This window comes from Phocoena phocoena, chromosome 19 (genome assembly GCF_963924675.1).
Source record: "Phocoena phocoena chromosome 19, mPhoPho1.1, whole genome shotgun sequence".
NCBI lineage: Eukaryota > Metazoa > Chordata > Mammalia > Artiodactyla > Phocoenidae > Phocoena > Phocoena phocoena.
Genome location: NC_089237.1, coordinates 23,498,186 through 23,521,742, shown reverse-complemented (window position 1 = coordinate 23,521,742; position 23,557 = coordinate 23,498,186). Strand labels below are relative to the sequence as shown.

Sequence of the window (23,557 nt, the reverse complement as noted above, 5' to 3'; positions counted from 1 at the left end):
CTACTAAGTGCTGGTCGTCACTGTGCTAAGCTCTAAGAATACCTCAGTGAACTGGACAGGTAAACTCCTGCTGTCTTAGAATTTACATTCTGACAGAATGTTTGTTGAATTCATGTAACCCAGTAAAATGATGGCCCACGATGAGCCATTTAAGCAGGATAAAGAATTGTATATCTAAAGAGTTTAATCATTTTGAGATATGTTTGTTGTATGATGTCAGTACATGCTATAAGAAGGAAATAAGAGATATCTGATCTTTTTTGTCTTTGCTTTTCTTTGCAGATAAGATGCTCCACGTCATTTGCAGCTTTCTTCAAAAGAAAAATCACTAGTGCTCCGCTCTTGCCATAATACCAAACCTTTTGACTTATGCTTTGGTGCTGCAACACTGGAAGAATTGCACACAGGTTCCAGGAATACCTTTTTTTTCATCTGAGTGATTCTTTGTGGATGGAAAAGGGTTTGAGTCTTAATAATTACCCTGTTTTAAAGCTATTTCTTTACAGTCTGAACTGCTTCACAAATTAGGCCACTTACCAATGAGCCACACAGTCAGTTCTTGTCAGGAGCTGGTTGAAAACTGTGCTGTGCATGTAGCAGGGATGGCACAAGAAGATAGCCGTCGTGGTCAAGTGCCATCTACCTTTTATCATGGTGCCAACCAGGAGCTTGACCTGTCCACCAAAGTGTACAAAAGGGAATCAGGAAGTCCTTATTCTGTGTTAGTGGACACCAAGATGAGCAAACCACATCTCCATGAAACAGAGGAGCAGCCGTATTTCAGGGAGACAAGAGCAGTGTCTGACGTGCATGCTGTGAAAGAAGACCGGGAGAATTCTGATGACACAGAAGAGGAGGAGGAGGAGGAAGTCTCCTACAAAAGGGAGCAGATCATAGTGGAGGTAAACCTTAATAATCAAACATTAAATGTATCTAAAGGGGAAAAGGGTGTCTCTTCTCAGTCCAAAGAGACTCCTGTTCTTAAGACAAGCAGTGAGGAGGAAGAGGAAGAGAGTGAGGAAGAGGCCACGGATGACAGTAATGACTATGGAGAAAACGAAAGGCAGAAGAAGAAGGAGAAGATAGTGGAGAAAGTCAGCGTTACCCAAAGGAGAACGAGGAGAGCTGCCTCTGTTGCCGCAGCTGCCACTTCCCCTACTCCCAGAGCTACAAGAGGTCGTAGGAAGAGTGTAGAGCCACCTAAGCGTAAGAAGCGGGCCACAAAGGAGCCCAAAGCGCCAGTCCAGAAAGCTAAGTGTGAAGAGAAAGAGACTCTGACCTGTGAGAAGTGCCCCAGGGTGTTTAATACTCGCTGGTACCTGGAGAAGCACATGAACGTCACTCATAGGCGCATGCAGATTTGTGATAAGTGTGGCAAGAAGTTTGTCCTGGAAAGTGAGCTGTCCCTTCACCAGCAAACAGACTGTGAAAAAAACATTCAGGTAGGTTTCATCACCAAGAGGGCAAACTTTCCAGGATAGAACCTGGCTGTTCACACTCACCTGGTATCTGCCCCAGAGAATAAATACAATAGAGGCCGAAGGGACAGTTTTCACCAACTTATCTTTTTGAAAGCCCCTGCTTTGGTCTTTTCAAAAGCAGCCTTAACATTTTCTTGCAAAAGCATTAAATTTAACTGACGCTGGACTAGCGGGAACCCAGGTACATTGGAAGGGGGATCTGTTATAGGTGATTGACAAGGAGGTAAAGTCAACACCGACTTTGCACGGAGATTTACTCTTGTAAGACGTGTAATATAATTCATTCTGGCATCTTCTCTGTCAAGGTGGGAGATATCAAGTAAAGGTCAGGAGTAGAGAGAGGTCCTTTTCTAAGGTTTGAAAGGATGCCAGATGCTAGTGTAGCTGATGGGGACAAAAACCATAATGAATCAGACTGGTGGAAATGGAAGATCTCCAGGAGTGAGTTTGCTTTTACCAGTGGAGAGATGACAACACTAAATTTGTCAAGAGGCTGAGCCCATGGGAATATGCAGACTTTAAACGAGGCTGAGCTGGTTGAAAATGTTGCCCACCTGGCAGTAGGGTTATATAATGCTACTGTGCGGTATTGTTAAGGTAACAAAACATGGTATTCAAACCAGGCTAGTCCTTGAAAGGACTGTATTGTGATAGGTTAAGAAGTGCGCTAATTATATCTTGCTGAGTGAATTATATTATGTTGAGCTGTGTCGGTTTGCACGTGTGAATGCATATTAATGAATATTCATAAAAGGTAAGTCTATTAATGTCTCCAAAAGATACGTGAAATAGAAATTTCTTGTACCATGTTTAAGCTAAACTTCTTTTAGAAGATGAAATTGTTTTGTTTCAGTGTGTTTCTTGGAATACTCCTGATTTGGAGCGCTCCTTATTTTTCACATTTCTTTCTTGCTTTTAATCGACAACCACGATCATTGCTTTACTCTAAAGAGGTTTTTTTAAAAAATATAAATTATATTTGCTAAAAATTCACTGCTTTTTGATTTGTCAGTTGTGACTTGATCTCTGACACGCTTGGTAAATAAAAGAAGACTGGATCATGGTGCCTACCCTCCAATAACTACTGGTGCCCAGGGCCTGGTTCTGAATTGGTTGCAACAGTTCAGGCCAAAAGGAGTGCAATGCTGTGCTGTACCCTAGGGGTCAAACTTAGTTCTGTAATGATTCGTTGCTGAAAAAGGTATATCTTGATCTTGATGTTTATATAGTTTGTTTGGTTTTTTTACTTAAATTTGCTTCATTAAGTACAGAAAACATTTAATAAATCCTTTTCGTGTGTGACTTTCTTCACTATTCCTCACCATAATTTCATTTAAACTTGTATTTAGGTTTTGTGGATTCTGCTAAAGGAACTCTTCTTGCGTTTCTAATCCTGATGACCTGGTAACAAGTAAAAATTAAAACTGTGCCCTACAAAATAGCTTATAGGAGTTGTCTGTCGTTCTCTCGAGCAGTATCCAACCAGAGGCTTATCTCTGTGACTCTTCTCAGAGTCCTTGTTTCCTGAAGGGATAATGTGTTCAGAGATCTTTTTTTACAGTGAATAACAGCTTGCTCCCTTCAGCATCCCAGAGTCCGATGGTTACCTAGAACTTCCTAATATTGCTTTTAACCAGAAGTATTTTATTTTGACACATGTTATGATAGCCTAGACTAGTGATGATCCATAGTACAGGGAACTAGGCAGGACCGCCTGTGTCTCCTACAGATGCCTATGTGAGAGATCTGGAGCTGGGCTCCCCGGGAAAAGGGAGGATGAGACCAACAGCTGAGGGGTCATATTAAATTCTGTCAGGGGGGAATGTTTAATAGAGAAAATTAGATTTGGGAAAATATAATAAAATCTCAATAATCTGTGTCAATGAAGGCTCCAAATGCATTCTCTAAGCTACAAAAACATTGGTATATTTCTACAGATATATAACCATTAATGTACGCTTTATCTTGTTTTTATTTATGTTAATCTAAAATTAGTTTGTATTCTCTGGTAAACACGTATTAACTGCATAGTAACCCACGTGTAGGAAACAGCTGCTCTTGGTAATCCATATATTAAAAAAAAAAAAACTTGAAGGTTCTTTTCAAAGGTATAATGCTAATTCAGTCAGTTCTTTGACATTAGTGGAACTTTCTTTTTGCCTTACGTTTTGCCATTGTCTTCATACTCCCAAAGTGTCTCTAAAAAAATTCATCTTGGAAAATAGAACACAAGGACGTTGGTGTTGGAATCTGGACTCCGTGGATTTGTTTTGGATTCTGGCCTGTGCCACAAATCTAAAGCACACCCGTTTCATGGGACTTCCCTGGTGGTCCAGTAGTTAGGACTCGGCACTTTCACTGCCGTGTCCCAGGTTCAATCCGTCCCTGGTCAGGAGAACTAAAAAGCTGTGCAGCTTGGCCAAATAATAATAATAATAATAATAATAATAAGGCACACCCATTTCAGCTGCCAGTCAGCAGGCGTGGCTTTCTGGAAGCTCCTATAAATAAAGATTATTTCTATTTATCCTGCTCAGTGTGTTTCCTGTAATAAATCATTCAAGAAACTCTGGTCCCTTCACGAACATATCAAGATCGTCCATGGATATGCAGAAAAGAAATTTTCCTGTGAAATTTGTGAGAAGAAATTCTATACCATGGCTCACGTACGGAAACACATGGTTGGTAAGTCTTTTCTGTTGCTTTTCTCGTACACCTATAATTTTCCCTTGTTTTTTGGTGTGTTTTATACTTTGGATTGGGCAGGATATGAGGAACTGCCTTATTTGAATCAGTTTTGACTTGTTGAAACTAAATACAACGTGTCTTCGGTAAGCATCACCAAATTGGATGGTAGAGTCTTCCACACCCAGGTTTCTTTTCAACGTTGTTATTTTTTCCTTCAGAACTTTGCCGTTAAAGCCTCACAGATTAGAGAACCATCAATTAAGATGGCAGGACCGCCTTACAGTAGGACATATCTCTTTTCCCATTTGAGCCCTTTGGTGGACTGTTTTTGAGCATAAGTGCATTCTGTGTTGCAGCACACACGAAAGACATGCCATTTACCTGTGAAACCTGTGGAAAGTCATTCAAACGCAGTATGTCACTCAAGGTGCACTCCTTGCAGCACTCTGGAGAGAAGCCCTTCAGATGCGAGGTAAGGCGCGCGCTGCCCACCAGGCCCAGGCGCGGGGGCTGGCTTGCGTTGACGTGGTGAGCCGTGGGAGAGAGGCGTGCCTCGTGCGAGGCACAAGGCTGCGTTTCCACAGAGCCGTCAGACCCGTGCTCTGAGCGTTGCGTTATCTCACTGCTGGATAGAGAGCGGTCATTTTTAACGCAGAGTTAACTCACTTAGATCAGGTTAAGTTTGGGAATAACACGTGACGAGTCATTTTACTTTTCTCAGTAATTCAGAGAAGTTAGATATACTTCAGGGATAATTATTTGGGAAATTTTCCCTTTTATTATAACTCAGCTACGGAAATATAGCAGAGCCAAATAGTTGACACAAGCAGGTTCTATTTTGAGTATGAAAAATATACCTGATCTCAGGCTATGTAGGGTGGGCGCAGGTAAAGCTGCTATGCTTGGTACTCAAAAATCTCCACTGTGTCCAATGCAGAACTGTGACGAAAGGTTTCAGTACAAGTACCAGCTACGCTCCCACATGAGCATCCACATCGGGCACAAACAGTTCATGTGCCAGTGGTGTGGCAAGGATTTCAACATGAAGCAGTACTTCGACGAACACATGAAAACACACACTGGTAAGAATTTCTCGGGAAAGGTACAGATATGTCTCAAGCACTTGTTAATGATCACCTGTGAGTCTATTTACTTAAAGTTCTAAGCCACGAGTCTGCATTCTAAGTGCAAATTCCGCTTTAAATAAACCTGATATATAAAAATACAAATTTATAATACCGAAAAGTTAGGCTTTCATAATTTTATTTATTTAAAAAAGGATTGTTAGTGCCTTTTAACTGTGGGTTCCTTCAAGATGATGGACTCTTTATTTGGGACACAGGATCTCCTGAAATTATATGAAAATTGTTTTGCATATGTGTCTATGTTATTTTTCTAAGGAAAGGGTTCTGGGTCTTTAAAAAATGGAGGCCATTTTTGGGGGGGTTTTATTTATTTATTTTATTTTTGGCTGCGTTAAGGTCTTCATTGCCGCGAGCGGGCTTTCTCTAGTTGCCGTGAGCGGGGGCTTCTCTTTTGCGCTGTGCGGGCTTTTCATTGCAGTGGCTTCTCTTGTTGCGGAGCACGGGCTCTAGGCGCGCGGGCTTCTCATTTCAGTGGCTTCTCTTGTTGCGGAGCACGGGCTCTAGGCGCACGGGCTTCAGTAGTTGTGGCACGTGGGCTCGGTAGTTGTGGCTTGTGGGCTCTAGAGCGCAGGCTCAGTAGTTGTGGCGCACGGGCTGAGTTGCCCCGAGGCATGTGGGATCTTCCTGGACCGGGGCTCAAACCTGTGTTCCCTGCATTGGCAGATGGATTCTTATCCACTGCACCACCAGGGAAGTCCCTGAGGACATTGTTTTTAATAGGATACCCTCTCAATATTCTTAAAGTTTGGTTGGATTTTATTTACCAAAATTCACTACTTTTTACGAACACATCCATCAAATGAGTTTAAGTAGTATTTTAACTACATTGTGTTTTCAGAGGTATATGCTTCATAGCGTCGATTTGAGTCTTGAAAGCATTGGATCATACAGCCTCCAGGAAGCTAGTTAGAATAATAGCCCCCTGTAAACACTGGGGCATTGTACGTCTGTCTTATCTTGACGCTCTGGAATTAGCTGTCTTGGCACAAATTGAACAGTGTGAAACATATTTCAAGTTTCTAAATAAAATCTAATCACAGGACTCTAGGTTCTGTTAGTCTACAGAGTAGCAGAGCCAGAAAGAACCACAAGACATATCTTCCTTAGCCTGCTTAACTAGTGGTGAGGAAGTTCTGCCCGTAGCTGCGCCTCTGTAGTTCCCATCTCTATTAAGTCCAAAGAAAAACACCTGCCTGGTGGGCTTCTTTCCCATTCGGAGCAGGACCTCTGATTTCAAGGAATAAGCCAGAGGAAGAGCCATGAGAGGAGTTTACGTAAATTACATCTCAAAAGGTAGTGATAACTTTGAAGCCTAAGTGGATAGCAGGATATGTCAGAGTATTTTAACAAATTCTCCTCTTAAAATCTGGTGGCTCTTGGATAGGCTTTTAGTTCTGAGTAGCATTTAGGGTGCAGTTTTCTGTTAATTCAGCAGGAAACTATGGAACTAGACAGAAAATAAGTTTTTTTGAAGGCAGAAGCCGTGTCATATTTACACACGGTGCTTGGCACATAGTAGATGCCCAGTAAATGTTTGTCGCAAGATTGGAAGGAACCTCCACCACTTAAGCCTCTGCGCTCACCTTCTCTTTTCTGCCGTCTCCCTGTGCTTCTTCCTCCCGGGTCCCCCCTCTCTCCTTCTCCTCCTGCGTTTCTTACTCTTTCTTCTTTCCCCTTTGTCCTTCTTTCTTTCTTCAGGCCCTTGAATGTCCATAATATGAAACTGAAGTGTACATTTTGTGATTAATGTGTAAGTTGAATAAAACTTTATGTTAAGTATTCTTCTTTGACCAAATAGGCAAGCTGAACATTCCCTGTTTCCTCTAAAGGAGTACAGCCACCTAAATTCACTTAAGTTTTTATTTTTCTCATTAAAAGTAGTAGTACATACTTATTAAAGTATATTAGAAAATATGAAAATTGAAATGATCTATAATCTTATCAATGAGAGGTGACTACTGTTAACACTTTAGCACATATTTTTTTAATTCTATAGTTTCTTAATATACGTATAGATACTATGCATAGGTGTTTATACGTTCATGTATATAGTAACGAAACAAAAATTGGGTCTTTACGGTCTGTTACAGCCTGCTTTTTATTTTACTGTATAATGTCATTAACAGTAATATCATTTTAATGGTTGTATAATAGTCCTTCTTATAAACTTGCTGTAATAATAGCCATCATTTATTATGCACATATATGCTGAGTACTATCTTAAATACTTTACATACATTATCTCATTTAATCAGTACAACCTTTACAGTGGTCCTGTTAAGGATGTTATCTCTATTTTATTTAGCCAGTTCCCTTTTGGACATTTAGATGGTTTCTGTTTCCAATTTTTCTACTGTTATAAATAATACTGTGACAAACAACTTTGTGGCTAACACAGCCATGATTATTTACTTAGGATAAATCCCTAGAAATGGGATTATTAGGTCAAAGGGATGTGTATAGTTTTAAGACTTGGTGGTATGTATTGCAAAATAGCCATCCACGTACACTCTTACCAGCTGCACGTGAAAATACCCATTTTCCCAACCCTGTCCAATGCTAAATAAAATCATGGTTGAATTAATCGGTGAAAAGTGGTTTCTTACTGTGTTAATTTGCACATTCTTTTTCATATGCTCGTTGCGTATCAGTATACTTTCTTTTCTGAATTGCTCGTGCCTTTTCTGTATTCATCTTGCCATTGCAGTGTTTGGCTTCTTCTTATTGTTTATGATAGCTCTTTATATATATAGCTCTTTGTGTATATTTATATATATGGGACCTTGTCTAACACCGATATTAAAATCCTTTTCCCTGGTTTGCATCTGCCTTTTAGTATTGTTTGTAATGATCACACTGGGAAAGCGCTGGATGGTGGAGTTGGACACACCTGGCTCTGCCGCTCACTAGCAGTGTGACCTTAAGTGAATTATGCAACCCCTGTGGGCCTCTGGTTCCTTGGTACTAAATAAGGATTACAATAGTACCTGAAAGGATCCGAGAAGGGTTAGCTTTTAAAGAAGAAAAGGGATACGTCTTTTAAGGCTGGATGAAACCACATTTAGAGTATGTTTTGGTGGGGGTTAAGGCCATTGCAGGAACTGACACTGATTGGGCTGTTTCTTTGCAGTTAAAAGAGAAGTGAGGTAGATCTTATCTAGGGAAGCCGACCAGCCCTCAGGCAGGGTTTCCTGGGATGGTGTGGACATGGGGTGAGTTCAACATAGAATAATTGTTGATTCTCTTTGTACCAGGCACAGTGCTAAGTGCCGAGGGATACAGGATGAATTATGACCTGCTTTTTGCCCTCAAGGAGCTTACAGTCCAGCGGTAGTGACGATGATGATGATGATAATAGCAGCACTAAAATGCACGGAATGTCTGCCACGTACCAAATACTGTTCTAAGCACTTTCCCCGAATTTCTAACTTACCGCAATAACCTATTATTATTATCTTCATTTTTCAGATGAGGCTCAGAGAGTAAAGAACTTGTCCAAGGCAGTCTGACTCCAGAAACACATACTTAGTTACTCTGATACAAATTTAATGAAGCAAGTAATAAAATGGAGGGGTACGCGGGACATCATGAGGGCAAAAAGCACCATCCCAGAGTCTGGTTCTCAGCTTCCAGAATTTGTCAGTGTACCCAAGCAGATGAGGGTCAGAGGGATTGATCTGTGCTAAACAATCTGAATAACATATAAATAAAGTTGCTAATTTACAGTGAAAAGCCTGAGTGAGTGACAAGTGCTTCCGAGCTCTTATGTTCTTTGGTCTGAATATTCTTTGCCTAAAATAAATTTATATGAGAAGCTAAATTATAATCACAAGATCATCAGGGACAGAAAATTACAGCAAAGGAAGGTAATTGAGTGATCTTAATTGTGAGTACCATCCTTCATGGAATCCAAGAAGCCATCAGTTTTAAGACAAACCTCATTTATGTATCGCTAAGAAAATGCTGCAAATTAAAGAATGACACGTCACCGATCGTTATGGTATATGTCAGTTTCACAGATGTAAATATTTGGGGGGAAATGCATGTCTTAGAATTAACTAATATTTATTTATAAATGTTAATCAAGAATCTACTAAACGGGGCTACTGTAGCGAACAAGACTGAAATAGTCCCTAGATTCACAGAGCTTATAGTCACGTTGGGGTGATAGACAGGCAAGGCCTAACAGTGGTTTGGTGATGAGAGCACAGTACGTACAACTAAATGAAGTTGGTTAGAGTTTGATGGATTGGGGGAGGAGGGGAGGCAGGGAGTATAATAAGACACGATACCGGAGAGCAGTAAGCAAGTACCGCATCACAGAATGAGCCACGTAGAAAAGTTTGAGCTTTATTCTGAGGACGGTGGGACGTTCTTCAGTGGCTTTAAGCAGAACGTGACACATCTGAAAGGTCGCTCTGGCTACAGTGTGGAGAGTGGATTGGAGGGTGGGGAGCAAGAATAGAGATGGTGAAGCCAGTCGGGGGGACATTGCAGTAATCCAGGTGAACGATTGTAACGTGATGGTAGGCCAGATATATAGATACACAGATTTCTGATGCTGCTCCAGGATATTCATAAGCAGACTGGGGTGCTTGTGTTCATTGGCCAGATCACTTTTTCCTTTGAAAGTTCAATAGACAGCTAAGTAGCGGAATTCTTGCTCTTTCTATCTTCCCTGCAGATTCTGTCTTCATTTATTATGTGCGTTCTTCAGACTCATTACAGTACCGTTTCTTATAATTAGGTTAGCTTTATCTGTATGTAACAGTTAGGTTACATCATAAGATGTATCGACATATGTGCTTTCTAGTTACCTAAGGACTTAGCTGTTAGTATCTCCTCCAGCCACCCATTTACTAGCGCTTCCTGAGGGTGGGACATTGTGCAGGTGGTTGATTTCAAATGTTACATTTTGATTTTTCCTTGTTTCAGCCTCATTGTAATCTTACCTTGAGGTCTCAGGGAAACCTTACCATCAGTCATTAGCACAGTTAGGAGATGGGGCCTAATGAATAATGAGAGTTAGAGTTGGGTGGGATTGTGGGTTTATGTCTGAGTAACAAATGTGGAAAACTTGGTAGGACATCAAGAAATGGATAAAAGATGACTAAGTAGTTTAAATTGGATACATGGATTTATGGCAGGCCAGTTCTAACAGTGTTTAGTCTTTCTGCGGCAAATCATTATAGCCTAGAAGACTACAAATGAGAGATGGATGATGAGAGAGATCCAGGACTGGATCCAGGTTTGAGCACATAACAGAAAGTTACATGTCCATACATTAAGTAACCTATCAATGAATAAAGTGTCTCGTGAACCTAGGAAGTGATTAGTGAATTAAGTGGAGAATGTTTGCTCGTATTAGACTAACAATTCAAACATTAGGTCCTTAGGCTCTGGTTCCGCATGGCTGTTAGCAATGAAGTCAAGGAGGAAGGGGTCAAGGGGATTGATAGGTTATCAAACAGGTGTGCTTTTAAAACATTTTATTATACAAGTAAATCATGTTTATTTTAGAAAACAGGAAGTACATATAAGCATCAAAAATAGAGTAAAATGTCACTCATAATCCCATTATCTAGAGATGATCACCGGTAACATTTGTTTTATTTCTTTCCATATGTTCCTACACGTATTTTTCATTAAAAATGGATAATACCGTGCGTACGTGTTCATAACTTGCTTGTTTTACTTAATAGACTATAGATAACAGATTATAGATTTTCATGTTAATAACTACATTTCTATACTTTTATAATATTGTTTTTAATAGCACTCTCCATTAGATGGGCATTACCACAACTGATTTAATCAATTCCATTTAACATAGAATTTGAAGTTTTTAATTGGAGGAAATGGATTTAAAAAGAAGGAACACAAGCCAGTACAGAATTTATCTAGAAAGATGAGTATGAATCACAGTGAAGAGCCTAGCAGTGGCAGTGATTGAATAATGAAAGGTAGGAAGATAAAAGAAATATTATAGTCAGCAAATAGTACCGGTAACCATGGAGAAAACTGATCCCTCCTGATGGTTCGATTCAGTCTCTCATGGGAAGTGAGGAAAAGTCTGGCTCCCATGGAAGGAGGCAACAGGAGATGTCAGTTTTCAAAGGCAGAGAGAAGAAATAAGGACTACAACATGGATAAAGGGGAGTTTGCGCATAGTGTTAGAAGGAGTCCCAAAGTGGAGGAAAACAGTAAGAAAATAACATTCCTTTGTGTGTTCAGGAATGCACAAGACGTTGAGGTGTGAAGCGCCGTTGTGTTACGTGTCTGGCGCCAGACTGCAGAGTTTTAAATCCTGCCTCTCCACTGACTGTAGAACCTCCAGCAAGTTTCTTAATTTCCTCATCAGTAAAATAGGGATAATAGCGTACCTACCTCATAAGGCTGTGAGGATCACCAGAGGTTAATAAGGTGTCAAGGGATTAGAACGGTGCCAGGCACGCACTAAGACTCCATACACAACAGCTCTTATTTATACAGAGTAGAATAAGGACACCTGTTAGAAACAGAGGGAGTAATCATTGAAGTGAGAGCAAACTCTTGTAGCAGGAGCTACAGTCGAGATACAAGCGACATACACTGAGCATTGGTGAAGGAATTGCTAAATACAAGCACATGGTCGCTGAAGCACACGTGGACAGGTATTCCGCACCGCACCACAGCATTCTGGATGCAGTGACCATGGACGTGTGTGTCCAAACATCATTTTGTTTCTCCCTGTGGCCTGGGGAGAGAGGCAGGCAGACATAGCATAGAACTAAGCAGTAAGTCCAAAGGAAAGTTAGGAAGTTTAATAAGCCCTTAGAACCCAGACCTAATTTCCTCCCTAAGTGCCCTTAGAGCTAGGGGGTTTTGTTTCCTTTTTGGCTCATTTCCCCAGTGGTTCTCCACCAAGAACGGTAGCCTGCCGCTCAACCATCCCCACACCCATGGGCATTTGGCAATGGTGTGGGGACATTCTTGATGGTCAGAATTTCTTGGGGGCATATAAGTAGTCTGGCGCCAGGACCACTGAGCGCTCTTCAGGTGTGCAGACAGCCCCACGTAATGGAGAGCCGCCTGCAGAGAAACACTGTGGTGCGAAATCTGTGTTGTAGGGTGAGTCAGTCCAGAATTTCCCCAGACAGCAAAGCGTAAGCTGCATTCTAAGGATTATGTTCGAGTAGACGTGCGGAGACTTATGTCCTCCACAAGACATTATCAGCAAAGTCCTACTCTGGGTTGGAATGTCAGAAATTGCTCACAGATCGGCTCGCCTATGCTTAGAGGCAGAGACTCATCTGTGGGCTTGGTTCCCTGGAACACAGGAAAGCCATTTGAACACTTCTTCCTGTAGGATGTGGAAGATCACTACTGTAGAAGCCTTTCTTGTTCTTTTAACCAAGCCCAGATGGTAGGTTGTAAGTAAGTTTTAGTTGTATCTGCTCCTTTTTGTTAAGTCCCAACTTTGGGGAACTCTTTTATGACTACTAGAATATAATATGCCATAAGGGAGAGGAGTGGTAACCTCCTTTTTTGGTATGAGGAATAGCTGGGGCACATACTTGCCGCCTAGTGTGTTAATCCTGTTTTTGTGTCTGTGTTCGTCTCAGGAGAGAAACCCTTTATCTGTGAAATCTGTGGCAAAAGCTTCACCAGCCGCCCCAACATGAAGAGGCACCGCAGAACTCATACAGGCGAGAAGCCCTATCCGTGTGATGTGTGCGGCCAGCGGTTCCGCTTCTCCAACATGCTTAAGGCCCACAAAGAGAAGTGCTTTCGGGTGACCAGCCCCGTGAACGTGCCGCCTGCTGTCCAGATCCCACTCACAACCTCCCCGGCCACCCCAGTTCCTTCTGTGGGGAGCACCCCCACGACCCCCGCCCCTCCCATCAGCATGAACCCCGTCAGCACGCTAACGCCTCGGCCCATGCCCCACCCCTTCTCGCACCTGCACATCCACGCACACCCTCACCACCCACACCACCTTCCTATCCCCCCGGTCCCTCACCTCCCCCCACCTCCAGCTCTCTTTAAGAGCGAGCCTTTAAATAACAGGGGCCAGGGTGAGGACACCTTTCTGCGGCACCTGGCAGAGAAGAACAGTTCAGCCCAGCATCACTAACATCCATCTCCTTAAATGTGTTCTCCGCGAGTTCCGTGCCCCGGTGTGAGTTTGCAGAGTGGGGGTCGGTGAGCGTTTCTGTAGCTGTCAGACTCTCCTCAGCCTCCACCAAGAGCTTTGTCATTGTCTTGGTGAATCCGCACATCCGAGGGAGTGGACGAGAAGACCCTGAGCTCACGGAGGGAACTGTCGAACCAGGGAACCACCGAACTAAAGCCCAATTTGCTTGCATTTTCTGGTGACTTTTATAAATTTCAAATACTCAGACTTGTGGAATTTTATAATTTCATATCAGCTGATGAGGTATGCTTGCTTTTATATCCTGGACTTCTCCTCAAAGAGGGGACAGGCCTGGTTTCCTTTGTACTAATCGGGAAGGCTGTGACATTAATCCAGAGCATTAATTGTATCACTGTGTATTGTAACATTCTTTTCAGCTTTTGGTGCTGGCTTCAGAGTTGAGCTAGCCATGTTTCACAGTATATCAAGCATTATAGAGAAAGACAGAAATTTTCTTCTTTGTGTAGCTCTCCTAATGCACTCTTTATTTTACTACAGAAATTATTTTAGAGTTTTTGTATAGACTTCTTTAGTAGTCTGTTTCTAAAATGAAATGTATTTCAATAAGCAGTGTAATTTTTTCAGTGTAGCTGGACCTATGTTGTAAAATAGAAAAAATTTTTATAATCATCAAAATGTGATTCTTAAAGATGCATATAACTTCTATAGTTCAAAGTTATTCTTACATCCGTACAACTCAAAGGTGCTTCAGAGACTAGATGTATCTGAAAGGGTCTCCAGACCAGGTTACTGCGAAAATGAGGTTTTGCTTTCGGAATTTGGCATAAGTCCTCGGTAGTTTTTTAATCTCTACTTGACACTCGGGGGCCTGTTAGGCTCACGGACATGCTGTGTCCTCCGTGTTTCGTTCGGCTCAGTTAGTACGTTGAATGGAATGATTTGCAGAGGGTTGAGCCTTTTCCAGGGAGGTCACCTGAAGCTGGCCTGTTTTGAAAATCTGAGTAAAGCCGTTCGCCGTCAAGAGGAGGAGGTGGCGGAGGCTGTTTCCTCTCAGTCACGTCTCGCTTCCCCCAGAAATGTGTTCAGGTTCAGCCTCTGTGGGACGACCAACTGAAGTCTCCTAATACACTGCTCACTTTAAGGTTGCTTTATTTTTCTAATTGTCACAAAAAGATAAAATAGTACACTAAAATCACAAACGTGGTGTTGCCTGATAGCGGCTGAGAAATTTGGATAAGAACACAAATTGGTTATGACTTTTAAAATGTCTCTTCTATCCATGGATGTAGTCACAACTTCGAGCTATTCTGACACAGTTTAAATTGTGGTGAGAGAGAGAAAATGACGTTTTGCTGCCCTGTCCTCTGCAAGCGATGATGTGATAGCAGCCTTCTTGGTGATAAGGAGAGCCGCAAATGGGGCAGGTTTGAAAGAGTTTGGGTAACTTCTAAAGAGCATGGTCAGTCAGGAGCTCATTATAAGAAAGGCTGAACAGAAGGGCTGACAGATTGGTTATATTTAACTGATCACATTTATCCAGACTCAGTGTAGATAAAAGTTTTGTAATTTTTCATCTCAGCGAACTGAGTTTCAAAGCGAGGTCTTTCTTTCTCCCCCCCCCCCCTCTCTCTCTCTCTCTCTCTCTCTCATTTTTTTAATCTTGAAATTTCTTCATTTTTCTTTCCTCAAGGTTTTAAATCTTTGCCTGAATCAGAACCCTGACTTTTATTTATTTTTTTATTTTTAATATTAAGTGTGCAGATAGACTTACAGCACTTTTTCTGGCTGATTAGCTCTGTGGTAGGAAAACTGGAACTCTTTCCATTGAGGTTAAGTCCCTATTTTTAAAATATCGCATTCTCTGTTAGCTTTTTGGTTTAATATTTCCAGATTTTTTCCTTCTGATTACTGCCTTTGTCTTCTATAATGAGCATAGGAGAATTTGGGAATGAGGCGGAAAAGTATCTCAAGACATACTTTTCCTGTTTCTGGATGTAACTTCTAAGGAATGTGGTATTAAATATTTGTATACATTCTTTGAACACTCAAGTACCCAAACCAATAAGAAAAGTTAATTCCTTATTTATGACTGTTATATCTTTAGTGGCTGCCTCCCCTTATTTACACAGTCTCCTTGGCGTTCCATGACAAGTTTGTGGATATACCATGTGTGGTATATGTGTGGACATACCATTATTTCATGTCCAAGCTTGTAATATTAAAATGATGTTTAAGATGTAAATTACAGCTTAGTTAATTGGTTATACCTTATTTTGTTCTAAATAAATTTACAATATTGGGCAGCAGTTCTGAATTCTAGACTTGAGACCATTGAATCAACCATTTTATGAGGTGTACTATAATTACACACTGGAAGATTCAGGTAGTCATATTTGATTTTCCATTCAAGTGAATATAGCCATAAGAAAATATCTACTACATAGGAAAACCAATATTAAGCAAATAATCACCACCACCCTTAACAGAAGCAAAGAAAGGATTATCTTTTTTTAAAAATCAGCATTGTCAAACAATACATTTCTTAGTGAAATGTATTGTGGAACAATCTGGAAACTTCCAACTTTTTTTCCCTAGATAAGCATACCCTCCCTGATTTGGGGTTTGTGGTCTTCGGGAAAACTGCTCAGAATATAACGACTCCTCACCAGTGTCATGTTACATATGCCTAATGAAATGCATTAAGAATATTCATGCCATTAATGCTTCTGAATAGAAGGACTGAAGAATTAAGCCTTAAACGTATACGTGCATCAGGTTTAACACGCTTAAGACTCAAACTCAGGGTTAAAATTTTGATTGGGGTCCTTTACTAAAATAAAAGTTGCATTTATATATGGTGTGTTCCCTCCCGCCTATAGTACAGCACCCTGTGACTTATTCAAAACTTATTAACTACTTGTTATCTGTTTATGAAAAAAAGAACTGTGGAGGAGTTTGAGTTCTCAGCCCTTATCTGTACTTAAATTTTAAAGACAGCAAAGGCCACATTTCAGCATTATATAGATACCAAATTGAGGCTGTTTCTCCTGACTTAATTTTACTGTCTTCAAAGGCTTGTGTCGTCGCTAGAGTTAAGACTTACTTGAAAATTCCCAGCTTGAGTTGCTATTGCTTTTTGAATTTTTTTTGCACTTTCCTATTCTTTTCTCATAGATGTATCATTCAAATATAAACTCTTCCTTAGCCTGAATGAAAGGCTGCTTGTTGCTTTCTCAAATTGAGTGGGGCGGGCTCATACCGAGTCAGATTTTACATCTGAATGAAGAAGATAAGATGAACGGTTTAAAAGCACGTGGCTTCCTTTCCGTGTATATTTGTGATTTGATCCTTATTTTTAGCAAGCAGGGAAGTCTCCACATAAAACTTTACTACAGTAGTTCAAAGTAACCTTTGCAAATCAGTTATGTATACTTTTACAGTCTACCGTTTTTCCATTAACCGTTCTAAATTAATGACTGAGCGTGGATATTACCACAGTTGTACCGTCTTTTTTAAAACTACATTGGTTGAAAGTACCTTTTCATTGTGGTTAGAATGCTCCCTATAATTTGATTGTCCCTTGTATACTAACTGGAGGCAAAATACTCTGAAGAGATACTTGTACACTTTTTCTACTTCTTGAAATTTTTTTCACTTTTTATGTTTCTTGAACGGATATGCTTGTTTAGCTTAATTTTTATTTCACTGGAAGTTTTAAATCTTAAGAAAATCAAGCAGAAATAGAAATCCATTGCAGACGTGTATTATATTTACCACATCTTGAAGATTTCCGTTAGTGAGACACAGAATGGTAGTAGGTGGGGTTTTAATGTTTAAAAAGAGAGAGAGAGAGAGAGAGAAGAAAACTAAAGTTAGAGAAACCCATCTGTTTGAGCTACTGCATAGAAGAGACAACTTTTATTACATCGCTGATCCACACGATGAACATTTCGATGCTGTTCCAGACTGTATGGGAAGTATTTGATGAAAAAGGGATAAGTTACACCGAAGAATTTTATCAACTCTCTCCCATTACAAAAATCAACTAACTTGGAATTCTTCAGACTATAAAATTGAGCAAGTAAATATTGGGTTTTAATTTTCATTTACCTAAACCAAGATAGGAAATTTCCCAAAAGATCATTTTTTTCGGGAATGAAAGGTCATGAGCCACTAGAGATACTGGCATTATTATGTACTAGCAACACCCTAGCTAACCTGCTTCTGTCATCTGTAGTGTTTATAACAAATAACAATGACCTTCCAACCCTGGACACTACCTCGATAAAGCAAACCAGAGATCCTCTCTACACTTTCTATGGAAGCCATAAAAGTTGCCATCGATATATCTACTTTCATAGTTCTGTACTTTTATACTCTCTAGACTTTTTATAGACTTTGTGATCAGATCTTTTTGTCTTAGAGGATAGGTTTTGCAAGATTCAAAGGAAAATCAAACTCCTTGGTTGTCCCAGCTTTGAAGCTTTAGCCTCAGTAAATTTGTTTAAAGAACTAGATAATGTACCACTTATCAAATTTTTCATTAAACTATTTTGCAGAATTGCATATCGGGAAAACAAACTTCTCTTTCTCATTCCCTAAGTAGAAGCTATATTGTTGCAAGAAGCTACTTACAAAGCGGATTTCTACCTTGTTAGACTCTGTGTATAACTTGATAATACATGTCTTGTCATAATGTTTCTGGAGTTGTTTTTATTTCCTTATGACAGATTAGTGAGTGTACATCTCTCACTAGTCCTGTATTATCTCACTGCAGCTTCAGTCTCTCTCACTCTGTTCTTGAGTGCCTTCAAAAAGCCAGCATCATGGAACATTCTTTTCCTGATCTAAATCCTACCTCTGATTATTCATCGTCCATGAGTATTGGAACTCACTCTTATTCCAATTGATTTGTCTCTACAAACTAGCTCTAAAACCTTGGATGTGAATTTTTTATGTATTTCTGTTTTGTTCCCCCATGTCACTTTTAGATTACATTTTAAACTTTTATTTATATCTTATTTCTTCACGTATTACATCTCTAGTGATGAAAGGCTTTATCCTTATCTTAACTGCTCGTGTTCCTTTCTTTCACCAGAAAGTAGATGTTCCTTTCAAATTAAAGGTCATTGAGTATCTCTTTTGAACATCTTTTTCTCGTCTTAGTCTTCCTGAAATGCCTCCCCTTTCTGATTAAGGGATCCAGATTGCTGCTCTTGCTATGCCCTGTTCTGATACGCTCTCTCTCTTCGAGAAACATTTGGCCAGGTTGTACCCATAATGTTATTTTAGTCAAATCAATTTAAAAGTGCTCTCTGGGTTTATCCGAAGTCCTTTACTGATTTTTGATCTGCCTCTCTCATCCTTCTGTCCCTCAGAAACTTCCGGTTACTCTCTTCTACTTGTTCACATCTAATTAATTTTTAAAATACTGTTGATACGTAGTATATGAAGGATGTCATAAAAAGGAGGTTTCAGTGTGTTCTCCGTGTGATATGAGCACCTTATTGATAAAACATTGTAGCGATTGGCTCATCTTTCACGGTCAGAACCGCAGTTCGTGCTGCGTACAGGTGTCCGGCTCCCTTTCAGTTCTCCTCCCAAACTGAAGACAAACAGACCTCATTAAAATGAGGAAATTAGATTGCTTTTTTTTTTAAGTGAATGAAAGCTATTTTGGCCTTAGTCGAAATTTTTCCTTTCTGACTTAAGACGTCATGCCCCTTTCCTTAAAGTTGATAATACTGATACTCAGGTTTTCAAGGCTAACTAACCACCACGTGACGTGGGAGTCTAAGAAGGCAGCTGTTAATAAATTCTTGTTCCTTTTATCTGGCGACAGTACGTTATTGGTGGGGTAGTGTGACAGTGTGAGAATGCTTATGTTTGATAATGGATACATTCAAGACAGTTGAAGATGTCACTGGCTGTTTGGAATGGGAATACTTGTTTACAAAATGCAAAAAGTAGATTTCTACAGAAATAAGTGACAAGAGTTTCTTGTTGTTTCAAATCTTCTTGCTTTAGTATGCCTTGATAGTCCCCAGACCTAGAAGTTTGCCTCTTTTAGGTGGTAACTGGCTACCTAAAGTAACCACTTTGAATCTGTGGCTTTTCTCCTGGGACTCTCAGGCAGTACAGCAGTGGGAGCCGTGCGGGGAGCGGGGGAGGGGGGGGCGCTCACACCTGAGGAGCCACATCCCTGAGACAGACTGTTGGCTTGTTTCATGTCTTTGTACGTAGGAGACGTTTGGCACAAGTATCAAAGGGCCTTTGCCTCTAAGAAGTATCTCCTCCGCTTTCTAGTTTCACACTATTTGAGCTTCCCTGGTGAGGTCAGCAATGTTACAAATTACTTGAAAATGATTTTGGGGATGGGGCAAGAAGGGGTAGGAGCTGAATTTTGCTTAACTTTGGAAGGAAATCTGGAACTTGCATTGTTGGTTTTGATCAACCAAAGAGCCTGTCTCTATAGCGGATGTGCCAAAGAATCAAGTTGTTTCTAACTATCCAGCTCCTCCGAACAAACACAGCTTCCTTCTTACCTGACTTTTACAGGTGAAGAGGGACCGTGTGATCACAAGGCCAGAGACACCAACTCGCATTCTGCATAGGACTTGAGGCTGCGTTTAATCGCATTCAGAAGTTGGTGGGAAATATTTTGTTCTTTTAGAAGCTCCAGCCTATCCTAGAAATACCTTTTCTGTGCTTCATTATTCGACTTGTTCCAAAAGTAAAAAAGAAAGAAACTGTGTGGCATAGTTTTGGTGTTTACTGCTGAAGTTGTATCCCCAACCATATCTCTGCAGCCTCTGAAAAGCAGATGACTTCTTCTCAATCTTCCATGTGTTTGAACATACATCTTCCTCTTGACATGGGCAGCGTGTTTCTGCTCCACCAGCAGTACTGGCTTTGTCCACAAGGGGGCAACAAAATACTTTAGCTTCTTTATTCTTGCCTTCTAAAGAAAGATCCCGCTTTTAAGTCTCTTATAGAACATTCTCTCTAGGCTCAATATTTATTTATAGATCTCGGTTTTTAAGACAATTTCCCTTATTACTAAGTGCTCAGCCTTCATGATGGAAACAAAGGTTGATATGTGGGTCAGAGGTCCTTGTGGACCAGGCATCTGAATTAGCCTTTTTACATATTGGTGCCAGAGATCGAAAGCCAGAACCTTCCCATGGGGGATCCGTTGTGTGCTAAACGCAGAGCAGGAAGGCCACCCTCCTTGCTTCTTTTCTCCCAAGTCCCACCGCCAGCGCGGGGCCATTACATCTCTGAGAAGGACACGAGCGGCAGGGGTAGCTCTGGAGTCTGAATGAGGAAGTGCTTCTTACCTTCTCTGCTCCAAGCAGATGTCTGTTACGGCAGGGACCAAGTCAGCAGGGTCAGCCCTGTGTCCTGACCTGCAGGGAGTCCCCTGCAGCAGCCGCTCCTCCCGGTTAGAATCCAGTGTGTGTTCCCGCTGTGTCAGTTACTTGTCTTAGGGGTCCTAACCCTCATCGGCTCTCTGACCGTGAGTTTTGTTTGTGCTCATAGCAGCACCTTCCTCACAAGAGGCAGGTCAGTAGTCAACCCAGAGGAAACACCAGACCCTGTTTAGCCCGTAGAGCCAGGAGGCATTTGTACCTGGAATGGCCTTGCAAACAGATACCTGCCTGGCCCTTTTTCCCCAGCCAAGTCTGACCCTGAGCAATACAGACAGATAGAGGCATCCACTTGTAACCCCAGCACTTGGCAAAAAACAAAACTGAAGCTGGGATTGGTTTAGGTAACAGGGGGGCCAGGTGTAACTTGTCTGTCTTTATTTTTGTTTTCCCCAACAGTACTGAAATCACTTGCACTTTTCCTCTTTTCTTAAAGAAAAAAATCCAGTTTGCTTGCCAGGAATTGTTCAGCGTTAGGTTTACAAAGCTTGTTGTTGAATGTTGAACATTTGTCCAAAGGAGTTTGACAAAACAGAAGCTGCTTGGTCCCTGTTCTGCCTGCTAGGTCATAAGGATTAAGGCCACGTAGCTGGGGTACTTGTGTCAAGTCCAGAAGAGGGCAGTGTCCCTCTCCTACCTCTGTGAGGACGCAATTGAAGGTGAAGGTGGACTCATGTAGGACAGGTACCTCTCGTGCTGCAAAGAAGTTTAGAGGAGTCTTTCAGCTGGGGAGGTGACAGGTAATAGGACAGGATCTCGTAAGATGGGAAAGATACTGGGGAGAGGAGAGCTGCTTGGCCCCAGGGAACCGTAGTGAGGGGGAACCAAGCTTCCCTCCTGAGTCTCCAAACTTGCCCAGCTTCCCTGAGTCCTCTGTATTCCACTATCCTGTCAGATCCCTCAATGTACTGATTTCCCCCCCTTGTGTTAACTATACCAATATTATTTTTTTAGCAATTGAAATGCACTTTTTAATTTCAACTCAATCATGATTTTAAGTATAAAAAATTTATAGACTGTTAAAACTACTTTTCTGTGTATTTTTAACCACTTGATGTAGCATTGTTTATTTTATTCTTACGAGACTCTGGTACAAGGTGTGCCACTTCATGATATTTCTGAGATGCTGGGCCTTTGGATGTGTACGGTAACAAACTTAATGCTAATGTTCACAGTTAAAAAAAAAAAAAAAAAGTAGTCATATCCATCGTGTGTATTTCTTCATTTCTTCCTTCCTTATCCTCATGTGACAGTCCTCATAATAGGCTGGCCAGCCCACAAATCCTGCTGACCTCTTTATGAAGGGTAACGTTTTCAAGGCTGCTGGCCAAAGTTAGAGTGATTAGTTCTCTTTCATTCTGGGCTGCCTGGCTCAGTGCTGATGGTTTCAGTAACACCACTCCGTGTAGCTGAACGATAACCTGAACATATCCTAGAAAACGGTATTTGAAAAAAAGGATCATGATTGGGTTCTGAATCAGTTTGAAGAAAAAGAAGACCGATGGAAAGCGCTTACAAAGTACGCTCAGTGAAAAGCAGTGATTATACAATGGGGCACTTGGATGAGGCTCCTTTTCCTTCCCCTATTCCCATTAATTCGTGCACTCGTTTGTTTACTCCACAAATGTTTATGGAGTGCCTAACATGTATTGGGCCCTGACCTGGCCACCGGGGGTTCAGCCGTGAACAAGACACAGCCCCTGCTCTCATGGAGCCCGTGTTCCAGTGGAGGAAACCTGACAACAAACAAGTAAATAATTCTCCAGCAGTGAGGCTTGCCCTCAGAGCTATTACTGTAGCCACTGGAGGATCAACTATTTTCCATCGAGCCTTTCAAGCTCAGAATTCCACCGTTTCTTTCTGTCTAAGGATTCCAGTGAGGGAGTTAAGCACATAGAAAGGAAATCTTGTTCGAGGTTCCTTTTGTTTCAAACCTCTTAGAACGGAACAAAACTGCCCAAATCATAGAATTACCATTCTTATTCTTTATCATCTTGTGACTCTGACTAGATGCTGATGTTAACACACTTTTTTCATGAATATAAAGTAGATATTCCCCCTACCCCAGTGTATACTAAATCAGTGGCTTTCAAACTTCGGCTGTGACCCATAGTAAGAAATGTATTTTCTCATTACTTGGCTATCCAATATACATATCTATGAATTTATTTATACAAGTGAATTAAAAATCCAAGAAAAATATCTTTGTGCTGCCCTTTGATATTTTCTATTCTTTTTTTTTTTTTTTTTTTTTCCGGTACGCGGGCCTCTCACTGTTGCGGCCTCTCCCGCTGCGGAGCACAGGCTCCGGACGCGCAGGCTCAGCGGCCATGGCTCACGGGCGCAGCCGCTCCGCGGCATGTGGGATCCTCCCGGACCGGGGCACGAACCCGCGTCCCCCGCATCGGCAGGCGGACTCTCAACCACTGCGCCACCAGGGAAGCCCTCTATTCTATTTTTTAAATGCTGATCGTGAGCTACTAAATTAATTTTAAGACCCACTAAGCCCTACCTGCAGTTTGAAGAATCTTTTCCTAAAGCAGTGTATATGTGTATTATTTTATTCCAGCAGCAGCTTGAATTCAATTTCCTACAGAATCGGGTTGTTTTAACTGGATCTTCTAACATTTTAAGTCTTACGTGTTTCTGTTTCTGCCTTGGTCCAAGCTCTGAAGC

At 41.2% G+C, this 23,557-nt stretch overlaps 1 protein-coding gene across 1 annotated transcript; it reads left to right on the top strand.

The window, feature by feature from the left end:
• Nucleotides 1–433: 433 nt before the first annotated feature.
• On the top strand, nt 434–13,430 carry ZNF652 (zinc finger protein 652). The gene is made up of 5 exons (XM_065897748.1): nt 434–1,442; nt 4,019–4,166; nt 4,526–4,641; nt 5,107–5,251; nt 12,919–13,430. The coding sequence occupies exons 1-5, from the start codon at nt 540–542 to the stop codon at nt 13,428–13,430; spliced, it is 1,824 nt and encodes a 607-aa protein (XP_065753820.1). The 5' UTR covers nt 434–539.
• The last annotated feature ends 10,127 nt before the right edge of the window (nt 13,431–23,557 follow it).